The following is a 15,295-nucleotide window of genomic DNA, read 5'->3' on the forward strand; positions in this document are numbered from 1 at the left end:
TATTCTACATGCAGTAGGATCAAAGTAGCACAATTTCATCTGTAAAGTCTCTAGAAAGATATGGGTAAAAGGCAGGTCAAACATAACAAACGTCTGTGATGCTACTTAAAGGGACTATTACAAATGCTATAAAACAAAAAAAAAAATTTAATTGTGTAAAGTACAAGTTCTACTGTATATTTTAACAATGTCTGCTTTCAACAGACAGACATTTATAGGTATATACAAACACAGACAGACCATTTACCAACACAAAGTATGTTGCCTATTGAAAAATACTGAATGCGCTACACGCCCATGAGATGTCAGTAAGCAAGGAGACTAACTAAAAGGCAGAACACAGCTTGAGTGCATTACAGGGACAGTCGTTTTGCCAACTTGCTAGGTCTTTATATTTAGATGCATCTACACTAAATAAAGTTTTTTAGTGTTGGACAGAGTAGGAAATTGTTACTGCTTTTGTCAGGATTTCAATATTGTCAAAGGGGAAACCCTCCCCAATAGGAACATGCTCATCTATGTGGTCACTAGGACAAAAAAGTGACTGGAAATACTTCAGGTACAGAGCAATAAAAACTTCTTTTTCAAGAGTGGGAAAAGGTTGCTGCTACTTGTGTCCCTCAAATCCTGTGACCACAGGTATGAGAAATATTTCCAATAGGGACATCGTAATAACATTAAAAAAAGTTACAATCTTTACCTACTCCACCTCTTAAAAAAAATTTTTTTAAAAAGCAAGAAGAGGTGGAGTAGGTGAAGATAGGACATTTGTCACTTTTTTTTTTTGTAAACACTAGCCGAGTTACACTTTAAAGTGCACCTGTGCCAAGACTAAGGTCATTAAAAGTATTGACATATTCTTAAAGTGGAACTATGTTTTTTTTTTTAAATTGCAAACAGGAAGGTTTTTGCAGAAGAGACATAATATGCAATAAAGGCTTCTTGCCTTCCTTTTTGCAATCTTATCTTTTGTGTATAGTGAGTTGTGCAGTTCAGTGTACAATCCTAGCATCTCCCAGAATGAACTCCTGAGGGAGTTATGTCATCCTAGGCGAGCCATTTAAGATGGCGCAGAGTCCAGTAACAGCCAGGTAGAAATTCATTTCTTGCTGTTATTCACATTCAATTATTATGTACTGAAAATATAGCACTACTACATGACACAGTATGTTTATAATTCATAAAATTCTCAGATGGTCGAGTGGATTTCTATTTTATTGCACGTATTTACAGATATAAGACAACACACATATAAATATAAATAAGGGAAATGTTAAAATCTTCATCTTAATCCAGTCTGGACCGTTTTACATCAGTGGTATCACCAGAATTTTTCCTCTTTCGGGAATTCCCTGCCACCTGAAGGTAGGAGACTGCATCAGGAAGGCAGTAGTTGCTGGCAGGAGGCGGTGGGTCCTAGGAAGAAAAATACTTTTATACTGGAAAATATTCTACAACCAAGGACCAAACTACGAATAAGATTGCTAGTTGGACAAACCTTCATGAGGTAATCCGCAATGTATTCTGGTTTCAAACAGTTCACTCCTTGTGCTGCAGCCTCTGCTACACTAACTCTGGCATCTTCGGGTTTCAGTTTACCAAAGTCTGCAAACAGATGTGTTGTCTCTTTGAACAGAGACGACGAATGGCCAACGAACACCTATATGTACATAAAATAAATAAAAAAATAGATAAAAAAAAAAAAAAAAAACACTGCATCTTAATTTTTCAAGGGAATTCAGAGAGATCGAATATATTAATCCTTATTTACCAAATGGAAACAAGAACACTGCGGTACACTCGTACTGCAGGATCACATGAGCAAGCAGATGTGTGTGTGCATAGTGATCCCTTATCCTAGCTAGCAAACGGTACACTAACAGTCTATGTGTAACGCAATCTGGAACACTGTATACCTGGAACATACAAATTATTATTATTTTTCTAACTACGGTTCTAAATAAAATGCACCAAGGAATTAGTGCATAAACATATCAACTGTTAAGAATAAAAAAAAAAAAAAAAAAAGTCATAAGTACCACAAATACCAGCGTACATGTGTCAGGCAGCAGTTAAAAAAAAAAAAAAGAAAAGTGTGTATTTTGCTGTTGGAGCAAGGCAACATTTGTAAGGGTTTTTTATTAATGGCATCTCTATTCCAAGCATTGACATATGATTTTGTGGATGTGTTTTTGCCGTGGCCCTTACAGAGGTATATGCACTAGGGATGCACCGAATGGGTTTTTTGGTGCCGAAACCGATACCGAAAATGAAAAATACACTAGGCCGAAAACCGAAACCGATACCGAAACAGCACCGATACCGAAAATGACTGTTTTTAAAAAATATTTTTATACAGGAGGTGGTCAGAGACTGGGGACATGGTACAGGAGGTGGTCAGAGACTGGGGACATGGTACAGGAGGTGGTCAGAGACTGGGGACATGGTACAGGAGGTGGTCAGAGACTGGGGACATGGTACAGGAGGTGGTCAGAGACTGGGGACATGGTACAGGAGGTGGTCAGAGACTGGGGACATGGTACAGGAGGTGGTCAGAGACTGGGGACATGGTACAGGAGGTGGTCAGAGACTGGGGACATGGTACAGGAGGTGGTCAGAGACTGGGGACATGGTACAGGAGGTGGTCAGAGACTGGGGACATGGTACAGGAGGTGGTCAGAGACTGGGGACATGGTACAGGAGGTGGTCAGAGACTGGGGACATGGTACAGGAGGTGGTCAGAGACTGGGGACATGGTACAGGAGGTGGTCAGAGACTGGGGACATGGTACAGGAGGTGGTCAGAGACTGGGGACATGGTACAGGAGGTGGTCAGAGACTGGGGACATGGTACAGGAGGTGGTCAGAGACTGGGGACATGGTACAGGAGGTGGTCAGAGACTGGGGACATGGTACAGGAGGTGGTCAGAGACTGGGGACATGGTACAGGAGGTGGTCAGAGACTGGGGACATGGTACAGGAGGTGGTCAGAGACTGGGGACATGGTACAGGAGGTGGTCAGAGACTGGGGACATGGTACAGGAGGTGGTCAGAGACTGGGGACATGGTACAGGAGGTGGTCAGAGACTGGGGACATGGTACAGGAGGTGGTCAGAGACTGGGGACATGGTACAGGAGGTGGTCAGAGACTGGGGACATGGTACAGGAGGTGGTCAGAGACTGGGGACATGGTACAGGAGGTGGTCAGAGACTGGGGACATGGTACAGGAGGTGGTCAGAGACTGGGGACATGGTACAGGAGGTGGTCAGAGACTGGGGACATGGTACAGGAGGTGGTCAGAGACTGGGGACATGGTACAGGAGGTGGTCAGAGACTGGGGACATGGTACAGGAGGTGGTCAGAGACTGGGGACATGGTACAGGAGGTGGTCAGAGACTGGGGACATGGTACAGGAGGTGGTCAGAGACTGGGGACATGGTACAGGAGGTGGTCAGAGACTGGGGACATGGTACAGGAGGTGGTCAGAGACTGGGGACATGGTACAGGAGGTGGTCAGAGACTGGGGACATGGTACAGGAGGTGGTCAGAGACTGGGGACATGGTACAGGAGGTGGTCAGAGACTGGGGACATGGTACAGGAGATGGTCAGAGACTGGGGACATGGTACAGGAGATGGTCAGAGACTGGGGACATGGTACAGGAGATGGTCAGAGACTGGGGACATGGTACAGGAGATGGTCAGAGACTGGGGGCATGTCACAGGAGATGGTCAGAGACTGGGGGCATGGTACAGGAGATGGTCAGAGACTGGGGACATGGTACAGGAGATGGTCAGAGACTGGGGACACGGTACAGGAGATGGTCAGAGACTGGGGACACGGTACAGGAGATGGTCAGAGACTGGGGACACGGTACAGGAGATGGTCAGAGACTGGGGACACGGTACAGGAGGTGGTCAGAGACTGGGGACACGGTACAGGAGGTGGTCAGAGACTGGGGACACGGTACAGGAGGTGGTCAGAGACTGGGGACACGGTACAGGAGGTGGTCAGAGACTGGGGACACGGTACAGGAGGTGGTCAGAGACTGGGGACATGGTACAGGAGGTGGTCAGAGACTGGGGACATGGTACAGGAGGTGGTCAGAGACTGGGGACACGGTACAGGAGGTGGTCAGACTGGGGACACGGTACAGGAGATGGTCAGACTGGGGACACGGTACAGGAGATGGTCAGACTGGGGACACGGTACAGGAGATGGTCAGACTGGGGACACGGTACAGGAGATGGTCAGACTGGGGACACGGTACAGGAGATGGTCAGACTGGGGACACGGTACAGGAGATGGTCAGACTGGGGACACGGTACAGGAGATGGTCAGACTGGGGACACGGTACAGGAGATGGTCAGACTGGGGACACGGTACAGGAGATGGTCAGACTGGGGACACGGTACAGGAGATGGTCAGACTGGGGACACGGTACAGGAGATGGTCAGACTGGGGACACGGTACAGGAGATGGTCAGACTGGGGACACGGTACAGGAGATGGTCAGACTGGGGACACGGTACAGGAGATGGTCAGACTGGGGACACGGTACAGGAGATGGTCAGACTGGGGACACGGTACAGGAGATGGTCAGACTGGGGACACGGTACAGGAGATGGTCAGACTGGGGACACGGTACAGGAGATGGTCAGACTGGGGACACGGTACAGGAGATGGTCAGACTGGGGACACGGTACAGGAGATGGTCAGACTGGGGACACGGTACCGGAGATGGTCAGAGACTGGGGACGTGGTACAGAAGATGGTCAGAGACTGGGGACGTGGTACAGAAGATGGTCAGACTGGGGACATGGTACAGGAGATGGTCAGAGACAGAGGACGTGGTACAGGAGGCATCCCCCATTGCAGCCAGTGTGCCCCATTGCAGCCAGTGTGCCCCATTGCAGCCAATTGCAGCCAGTGTGCCCCATTGCAGCCAGTGTGCCCCATTGCAGCCAGTGTGCCCCATTGCAGCCAATTGCAGCCAGTGTGCCCCATTGCAGCCAATTGCAGCCAGTGTGCCCCATTGCAGCCTGTGTGCCATTTTGCAGCCAGCCTGTGCACTGTGTGCAGGGAAGAGAGCCGCCTCCGCCGCCTGTTTGATAACAGTGCCGGGAACATCACAGCTTTCATTTCAATTGCTGTGTGTTCCCGGCCGTGCGCCGTCACACGCAGCCCCTCCCCCTTGTCCGGGCACTTTGATAGACAGATCATCCGTCCAATCTGTCTATCTAAGTGCCCGGACAAGGGGGAGGGGCTGCGTGTGACGGCGCACGGCCGGGAACACACAGCAATTGAAATGAAAGCTGTGATGTTCCCGGCGGTTATCAAAAAGGCGGCGGAGATGGCTCTCCTGCGCTATGATGGGCGTCACCAGGGATGGGTGGCGGAGCCCCGCCCCCACCCAGGCCACGCCCCATTTTCGGCTCCATTATCTGCCGTTTTTCTCTTTCGGCAAATTGCCGAAAAGGGAATTTTCGGCCGAAATTTCGGTGCATCACTAATATGCACACGGTGATACACACAGTAGAGCATGCAATCTGGCTTTAACTTTGTCTCTTTTTTTCTTTACAATTTTAGACACTTGTCAAGATATCAGTACATACAACAGCAGAACTACTACCATAGCAGCCCACACGGCACTATGTGGCCCAGGGCACTAGGTGAGGTGGGAGTGGAAACTGATCAGGAGTAGGCAGGATGAGCTGTTCTTTAGGTTCTGTCCATGTCTACCGTTCAGACACTATGCTCAGTTATGGTATTCCTCCCTGGCTATCCATGAGTTTCATGCGCCAGGAAAAAGTTGCAGAGTGATCTCCTCCCAACATCTGCTAGAAAGTTTCAGCTCTAATGTAATTCATCAGAGACAGCAGCCATGGGAGGACAGTGCAAGGAACCACGGCACAGTGCAGGAGGTACTGACTACTACTAACTTGCATGTTTGCAATAATTATGCTGGGGGTAGTGATGGGCCTTGGGAGTCTATGTGTACTAGTACAAGCATTGAATCTAGGGTGGTATAACTGTTAAAACTGCCTCCAATGAAGCCTGGGGGAGGACAGAGGTAGGAGGCAAAGGTTGCTAAAGTTACACAGTGCAATTAAAATTCTCCATTTCCCCAGCTTCATTGGTGACAGTGTAATTAAAACCCCCTCAGGCTGACAATCTTCCTGCTAATTGAGAGGCAATGGCTTAGTGCTGTCAGTTTGCAACAAGAGGTGCTGTTACTGGCAGGATCTAAAGGAAAAAAAAAAAAAAACACTGCCATAGATTTACAAAAAATATCTGCTTAAGAAATCTGTATGAATTAAGACATTATGCCAAAACACAACAAAAACATACGTTTGGGAGTTTACATACATTTTAATGTAGACAAAATAAAACAAATACAGATTAACATACCTTAGCTCCCCCTGACTGGAGAAGACGTTTGAAGCCAGATTCTTTTGCTTGATCAACATTTAATATAACTTTCCATCCACTGAATGCCCCCTGCAAAATGTTCAAGAGGTTAAAAATCCAGCCCAAGATTATGAGAACGAAAAGCAGGCAGCAGTCACTGATGGACTCAAAAAAAAAAAAAAAAAAAAACTCCTAAGCACTAGATCTTAAATGGTATATTTTTAAGTAAACTATAATGGCATTTTTGGCTTACCTGTAAAAATCAATTTCTTGGAATATGTCATAGAACACAGTGCATCTACATTAATCCTTACAAAGAGGGTTATGCTGCCACCTACGGGCAACTGGACACTGGCAAAAAGGACAGGAAGTCCCCTCCTAGGCATAGACACTCACTTGTAGGAAGGGCTTCAGTTTTGTGGCAAGCCGTAAACCAAAATACGGAGAGGTGTGACCTCTGTGTCCCATGATAAAATTTCAAGAAAAGGATTTCACAGGTAAGCCAAAAGTTCTATTTTCTTTATAATATATCATGGGACACAGAGCATCTTCAAAAATACTTAGTCATGTCCCAATTACTTGAATATGAAGGGAGGACAACACGGCAACAAGCCAACATGCTCCACAAACCAAACCAGAAGATCTTCCCACAGTAGCCCGCATCACACTGCGACCAAATTTAGCGTCCTCAGTGTCTATAACACTCACCTGGTAAAACTGTAAAAGCGTGAATGAAAGACTAGGTAGTAGCTTTGCAATTTGAACTACCAAAGCTTTATGACCAACAGCCCAGGAAGCACCCACACTCCTGTTAGAATGAACTGTCACCGAAAAAGGTGGAACCTTTCCTTTAAAATCATAGGCTTGAGAAAAAAAAAAAAAAAGCTGACAAATCCAATGGGAAACAGAAGTTGCGTGACCTTTGTTTGGGTCCTTAGGAAGCTCTAATAAAAAGATTGCTGAATTGTGGTAGTCGACTTCAGGTAAATTCTGATAGCACAAACCATTTTCAAAAGGAAGAGAAGGAGGAAGGCAGAAGGGAGAAGGGGGAGGAGGGAGAGAAGGGGGAGGAGGGAGAGAAGGGGGAGGAGGGAGAGAAGGGGGAGGAGGGAGAGAAGGGGGAGGAGGGAGAGAAGGGGGAGGGAGGAGGGTAAGGCAATGTTTTGGTTGAGATGAAAAGCCAAAAACCACATTGGGCAAAAAAAAAAAAAAAAAAGGCCAAAGCACCACGTTCTCACAGTGACAAACCAAAAACACAACTTTCAGCATCAAAAAGAACTAAGGAAAGGTCTTGAATGGACTCAAATGGAGGTTTTTGTACAAAAGAATCGAGTTTCCACTGGGGCAGGAGGATGGGGGGCTGTCTGACAGCTCATTATTTCTCTGGTCAAAAAGGCATGCACCAAGGAATGAGAAGCAAGAGGTCGCTGAAAAGAAACCAAGACTGAAATTTTCCCCTCCATTTTACTCAAGTCTAAGAAGATCAACTCCTGTTTGGAGAGTAGCCAAGATGCAGCCCACAATATTCTTGTGAGCATGAAAAATTCCTAGCCCCAAACCAGGCAATATGAGAGTGGCAGGATCTGTGTTAGATCTCCTCCAGTAGCCTCCCTGACTTTTAAAAAAGGGACCCCCCCCAAAAAAAAGAAAAAAACACAAAAGCTAAGTACCATATGCTCAGATCCACTCCAGGCCATTACAACACAATATTCTTGGCTATGGAGGACAAATACATTTCTTCTCTGAATCAAGCAATCTATCTACCAGCAAAGTCCAGACACTCAAAGCACTCCAATATGGCTAAACTGGCCAGTGCTCACCACAGATGCCAGCCTGTTGCGCTGGGAAGCTGTATGAGGGGCAGAGAGTTTGGTGCAGAAAACTTGGTCAGTGCAGGAATCCCGACTACCCATCAACATTTGCAACTCAGCTATTCGCCCCACCCTTCAGAAGTTGTCAAGAGGTCTTTTTCGGGATTGCCGATGTGGGTCAGACAACTCCCGGGCTGTGGCTTACATCAATCACCAGGGCAGAACAATAAGTCGTACAGCTCAGCGAGAAGCAAACCTTATTCTGCAGTGGGCAAAAAGATAATGTTCCATCCCTGTCATCCATACACATTACAGTTGTGAGAAATCAGATGGTGGGTTTTTTCAGCCGTCAGCAACTAGCCACAGGGAAGGGGGTCCCTATACACAGAGGTATTTCAGGACATTTGTCAGAGATGGACAACGCTAGACGTAGATCTACTAGTGTCCCAATTCAGCCTCAAGGTGGAAAGGTTTGTCTCTCAGTCGCAGGATCTGAGGGCCTTTGCAGCATACCTTCTGATGACCTTGTGGGACCAGTTCTCCTTGATGACTTTCCTCCTTTAAAGATCCTCCCTTGCCTGCTCTGCTGGATAGAGTCAGCAGATGTTCCACTGATACTCATGGCCCCACATTGCTCAAGAAGAATGTGGTGCACAGACAAACTTTGGCTTCCAGTGGATGTTTCATAGCAGTTACCAGACTGTCAGCATCTACCATCTCAGGGTCTGGTGTTCCATCCTGCTTCTCATGCTAGAAAATCAACTTTGCATAAGATCCATTACTGCACCTGGAAGGCTTATTTTGCCTTGTGTGAACAGCAGACATGTAATACTCGTCAGTACACCATGGAACGTATTTTGGCTTTCCATGAATTGGAGCTGGATCAGTGGTTGTCCCAGAGTACGATCAAGGGTCAAATATTGGACTTGGCTACTCTCGTCAGAGCTGGTTACTTTATCTTGTAAAGAGCCCTTCCTGGTGCTACACAAGGATAAGGTTGTTCTGCAGCCCAAGGTATTATTTCTGCCTAAGATGGGGATCCTTACAGTTGTATCGGCTATCCCCCCTGCATACATACAGTATATATACACACACACACTATATAGATATACATACACATGCACACACCCTTAATACTACCATCTAGATGAGCCCAAGGGATGAAGAAACACAGCACTCCCAACACTCATCATTGCTAGCCCCACAGCTAGGAGGACCATATTGTCATCCTACATCCTCCTCCTCCAGTCCATACACGTTTGAGTGAAGGAGGAAGTGACATAAAATACTGTGTATTGAGTGCAGCCTTCAGGATGAGAGTGGGGTGTGGGTGTAGGGAGAGAGACAAAAAGGGTGTGAGAGAGGGAAGAAAGTATGGGGGAAGAGGAGAGGGAACAATGATTGAGAAAAAGAGGCAAAAGAAAGAGGGAGAGTGATTATAGCACTACAAAAACCCAGCATGGCAGACTCCCAATTCTTAGCTCACACATCACAAGGAAATGTCACTACAGCCTGTCCGTCCATATACAAAATTATATATACATACAAACACACACAATATATATGTGTATATATATATATATATATATATATATATATATATATATATATATATATATATAAAGAAAATACATATACACACACACACCAATTATAGTAGAGCTGTATCCTTGGGCAATGCAGGGACAGGGTTAAACCATGGGACTTTGTCTAGCATAACAGATGGGTTTTATAGCGTACAGGGTTAAACACTGGAATCCTGATTAGCTTCTCTCCCTTGCAGGCTGCACAGGGTTAACACCGGACTCCTAATTAGAGCCTCAGCCAACTCTCAGGGTAGCACAGGGTTAAAGCTGGAGTTCTTTATTGGCCAGTCAAAAAAAGATATGGACTCCAGGCAAAAACGTGTTCAGCCTGTCTGAGTGCGCGTGCGCGCACACACAAAATTGAGGAAGGGGCGCTCCGAGCGCAGAGAGAGAAACTATGCCCAGCCGCACACCTACCTCCCAGGTCCCAGAGGTCAGAGGTGCGGATCAGGTCTGGAGGAGCTGAATCTTCACCTGATGGGCTGAGCAAGTCTGATCAAGGAAGTTCTTCTGAAAAGTGTTCCTGCATACCCACACTCCCCTGTGGCGGTACATCCAGGCTGTTCCTCCCTCAAAGCACTGCAGGTGAAGATTAGGCTCCTCCAGACACACAGACTACAGCAGCAGCTGCCCCTGGTTTTGTTTACATTCCTCTGGGGAAACCTGCCTCACAGATGTCATCAGTTGTTAAGGACGCAGCAGCCCCATTACTTAAACGATAATTACTGCATTCTTTTGTTTACATTTCAGTTGTCAGCAGGGGAATTCCACTGACAGCTGAAAGAAGCGAGTCGGAAGGCATCGGTTTTTAGTATTGGTGCATTTGCACGTGTACAGATCCTCAAGCAAATGCTTTGTATTGGCACCGATATCGGTGCAACCCTAAATAAAATGTTGAGACACAATGCTTGTTCAAGACTATGATGCAGCTCTCATACCTCCACAGTGTCCATCTCTTGTTTTATCCTTTGTAGCTTCTTCCTCCATCGCATTGCTGACTCTGCCAGCAACCGCTGCTGGGGGGTGATGCTACTGATAGCATTCAGTATCGAGTTGCTTCCCCACTCATAATTATCCTCCTATGGGACAAATACATGCATCCATCATTAAAAAAAAGGAAACATGTTCCAATACTACCCAGAGTCACATTTTGTTTTATCCATCTATTGTTTCTATGTAACAATGTTAAACGATTTACCGCAGAGTTTTGTGCCATTCAGTTTAACCATACATTTGTCTTTCTAGGTCATATATGGATGGTCATCCATTTTGTGGATTGTTAAGACAATGCTACATTATTGTGATGCATGGTTATTCCTTAAAACTATCAATAAAAAGAAATTATAAACAAAAAAGCTTGCTTGGCAATCAAAAGGAATATTTCCAAATATTCAAAATCACTTAACTACAGGACATAATTTTTGATTCCAATAACAAAAGCATTAAAACATATTACTTAATATCAATTAGTTTCCCTTTATTACAATTTTTGCTGTTTGTGGCTGGCATGCACACATTATATATATATATATATATATATATATATATATATATATATATATATATATATATATATATATATATATATATATATATACACACATACATACATACATACATGCATACATACATACACACACATACATACACTTGTGCTCATAAGTTTAGATACTCTGGCAGAATATATGATTTCTTGGCCATTTTTCAGAGAATATGAATGATAAAACAAAAATTTTCTTTCACTCATGGTTAGTGTTTGGCTAAAGCCATTTATTATCAATCAACAGTGTTTACTCTTTAAATCATAATGGCAACAAACTACCCATATAACCCTGATCAAAAAAGTTTGCATACCCCAGTTCTTAATATGATGCATTTCCCCCTTTAATATCAATGACAGCTTGAAGTTTTTTGTGGTATTTGTGGATGAGGCGCTTCATCTTCTCAGATGGTAAAGTTGCCCATTCATCTTGGAAAAAAAAGCCTCCAGTTCCTGTAAATTCTTGGGCTGTCTTGCATTAACTGCACGTTTGAGATCTCCCCAGAGTGGCTCAATGATATTGAGGTCAGGAGACTGAGCTGTAGCCAACGACAGGTCAACTTGGCCTTGTTTTGTATCATTGTCATGTTGGAATGTCCAAGTACGTCCCATGTGCAGCTTCCTGGCTGATGAATGCAAATGTTCCTCCAGTATTTTTTGATAACATAGTGTATTCACGTTGCCACCAATTCTGACCAAATTTCCTATGCCTTTGTGGCTCACACATCCCCAAAACATCAGCGATCCACCTCTATGTTTCACAGTAGGAATGGTGTACCTTTCATCTTAGGCCTTGTTGACTCTTCAAATGTAGCATTTATGGTTGTGGCCAAAAAGCTAAATTTTGGTCTCATCACTCCAAATGACTTTGTGCCAGAAGGTTTGAGGCGAGTCTCTGTGCTGTTTGGCGTATTGAAAGCGGGATACTTTGTGGCATTTGCGTAGTAAGGGCTTTCTTCTGGCGACTCGGCCCGCACCCCATCTTTCTTCAAGTGCCTCATTATTCATCTTGAAACAGCCACAACACATGTTTTCAGAGAGTCCTGTATTTCACCTGAAGTTAAATGTGGGTTTTTCTTTGCATCCCAAAAAAAAAAAAAAAACTTTCCTGGTAGTTGTGGCTGAAATTCTATTTGGTCTATCTGATCGTGGTTTGGTTTCAAAAGAACCCCTCATTTTCCACTTCTTGATTAGAGTTTGAACACTGCCGATTGGCATTCTCAATTCCTTGGATATCTTTTTATATCCCTTTCCTATTTTAGGTCAACTACCTTTTCCCGCAGATCCTTTGACAATTCTTTTGCTTTCCCTATGACTCAGAATCCAGAAATGTCAATGATTGATTGACCATATGTAAGGTGTTATAAATAAGGAATTTATGTACAAACTGTATAAGTGATAAGTACTATATCCAATAATAATGTAACAGATCACAGGTGAGGATGGTTACCTTTAATGGCTATTCAAACACCCTTGTGTCAACTTGTGTGCATGTTATCAGGCCAAAATAACCAGGGTATGTAAACTTTTGATCAGGGTCATTTGGGTAGTTTCTGTTGGGATTATGATTTAAAAAGAGTAAACGTAGTTGATTTATAATAAATGGATTCAGCCAAACACTAACCATGAGTGAAAGAAAAGTATGTGTGTTATTCATATTCTCTGAAAAATGTCCAAGAAATTACAATTCTGCCAGGGTACGTAAACTTGACGCTGCCAAGCGCAACAGCCGGCCATCACACTGGATGGAAACAATGATCATTATTATTTGGATTCAAATGCGCTTTTTACTGCGATGTTTGTGAGTATTCTGGCCTTTGCTGTATTCCTAATAATTGTACTTGTCAGTAATACTGCGCAATTACTTTTTTTTATACCTATATACATGATGTCCTGATGTGATGAGAGTCTGTCTAAGGAGGATCCTACTGGTGTTCATGCAATCTATCTCCCCACCTGTATGGTGAAATCTTGGTGAATGCTTTTGATTAAGTAGTTCACACCCTGGGTTAAGAGTCAGTGTGAACCTTTCCTTCTTGGTGACGGTTTCTTCCCAGCACCTACACCTATTGGACAGTTTTTATTGAGAGGTCATATTTCCTCAAACATTGGGACTTTTTATTAATTCTTAGTGCTGCACTTTGTGATTTAAGAAATACAGAATGTTCCTATCTTCCTGGCTGAGCTGACAACACAGGAATTCTAAACATTCTGACAGCAATGAATTCTAAAATCCTAAGCATGCAGTATAAGCCCTGCACACTAAATTAATAATGAAATATACATGACACAGACCCCTTCTCATCTCCATAAGAACTTTCTGTGTAAAAAGGAGATATCCGCTTACAAGATTTCTGGCAAAATCAACTTGTAATGGTTTGCACTTATTGATCAGATATAATAAAACCCCTTTCAATTACATGTTGAGCAGACCAAAAAGGGCAAATAAAAAGTTGGGGTTTGCGTATACCCCAACAGAGACCCTGCTGCCAATTCAGGGCAAAGTGACAGGGCAAAGTCCACTCTTGACCAGTTATACTCCTATTCATAGTGGTCCCCCACCGTGCTTTCTTCTGTTGCAGCAGCCGCAAAATACCTTGTGCTTCCATGTTATAGGGGGGCATTTGACCCCCCATTATCCAATAATAAACGTGAACACATCAAAAATTTCTCCCTAAGGCTGGGTTCACACAAATGCGAATTGGATGCGGGGTTCAGACATGTCCGGGGCAGCCATGGTCTGGATTGAAAAAGGATCCTGTGCGTGTTTGGGTCAGGTTCAAGTGCAAATTCTAGCAAAAATTCGGACCTGAACGAGTAAACAAACACGCACCGGACCCCAGGAACAAACCTGCGGCCACAAATGTGAACCCAGCCAGAAAGCTCTCACACCTAGTATTTTGCTGCGGCTGCAATAAACTACAAACTATGAAAATGAATATAACAGGTCAGGAGGATGGTTGGGCTTTAAAGCGACCCTGTCCATTTGACCGGGTCGATTGGAAATTGCTTCGGATGTCCCTGCAACAGATAGGTCTGGGTCCTAAAATGCTTTCCCGAATTATGTCCCTTTAGGCCGCGTACACACGGGCGGACTGTTCGCCCAACTTTGTCCGCTGAACAGTGTTTGGGCGGACAGTCCGCTCGTGTGTGGGCTTTCAGCGGACAGTTTCAGCGGACAGTTGGACGGACAAGGTTTTTCGGAAATTCCGTAAAACTGTCCGCTGAAACCTTGTTTGAGCGAACAGTCCGCCCGTGTGTAGGCTTGTTCGTCAAACAAAGTTGCGCGCATGCTCAGAAAGGATTTTCACGCCGAAAGCTATAATGCAGTGTATAGGACGTCGTATTTTTCGTCCCGTCGTACGTGCCGTTCACGTCATCGCGCACGGTTTCAGCAAACTGTTCGTCCGTCGTGTGTGGCCATGTCCGTCCATGCTAAGTTTGAGCGGACTGTTTGCCGAAACTGTTGGACGGACAAAGTTGGGCGAACAGTCCGCGCATGTGTACGCGGCCTTACTCCTCACCTTCTGCCAGAATTCGGGTAAATGGTTCACTGTCTCCTACATTTGCCATTCATAATGGGACACGACAGGGCTGTCCTCTATCCCCCCTTCTCTATGTCCTTGTCATGGCACACCTAGCAATAGCCTTACGCAATAACCCCTCTCAGGTGTATCAATAGGCCCCACTCATTCTAAGCTGGCGCTCTTCGCGGATGACCTGCTATTGTTTGTAACCCAACCCCACATATCATTACCACATATAATGCAGGAATTTGCGAGGTTTGGCATGCTGAGCAATTTTAAAGTAAACCATACTAAATCAGAAATCCTGAACATCTCACTGTCCCAGGAGGTCCTCCGCCAGGTCTCCACTAGGTATCCATTTAAAACTGGCTCTACCTCCATCCACTACCTCGGAATCCAAATACCCTTGGAGAGATCCCAAT

General features: G+C 44.9%; 1 protein-coding gene across 2 annotated transcripts in view; it reads right to left on the minus strand.

Annotated features, from left to right (window-relative positions):
- Window positions 1-1,199: 1,199 nt before the first annotated feature.
- The window catches only part of TOPBP1 (DNA topoisomerase II binding protein 1), a 103,656-nt gene continuing 89,560 nt past the window's right edge, over window positions 1,200-15,295 (minus strand). For both annotated transcript variants that reach the window (XM_077491520.1, XM_077491521.1), the window contains exons 25-28: window positions 10,745-10,885; window positions 6,410-6,499; window positions 1,499-1,660; window positions 1,200-1,416 (exon numbers count right to left, since the gene is read on the minus strand). In XM_077491520.1, coding sequence (XP_077347646.1) covers window positions 1,288-1,416; window positions 1,499-1,660; window positions 6,410-6,499; window positions 10,745-10,885 — 522 coding nt within the window. In that variant the 3' untranslated portion in view covers window positions 1,200-1,287. The remainder of the gene's footprint in view (window positions 1,417-1,498; window positions 1,661-6,409; window positions 6,500-10,744; window positions 10,886-15,295) is intronic.

The sequence above is a fragment of the Lithobates pipiens genome, unplaced genomic scaffold, assembly GCF_037356315.1.
Source record: "Lithobates pipiens isolate NorthernLeopardFrog02 unplaced genomic scaffold, aLitPip1_a1.2 Scaffold_19, whole genome shotgun sequence".
Taxonomy (NCBI): Eukaryota; Metazoa; Chordata; class Amphibia; order Anura; family Ranidae; genus Lithobates; species Lithobates pipiens.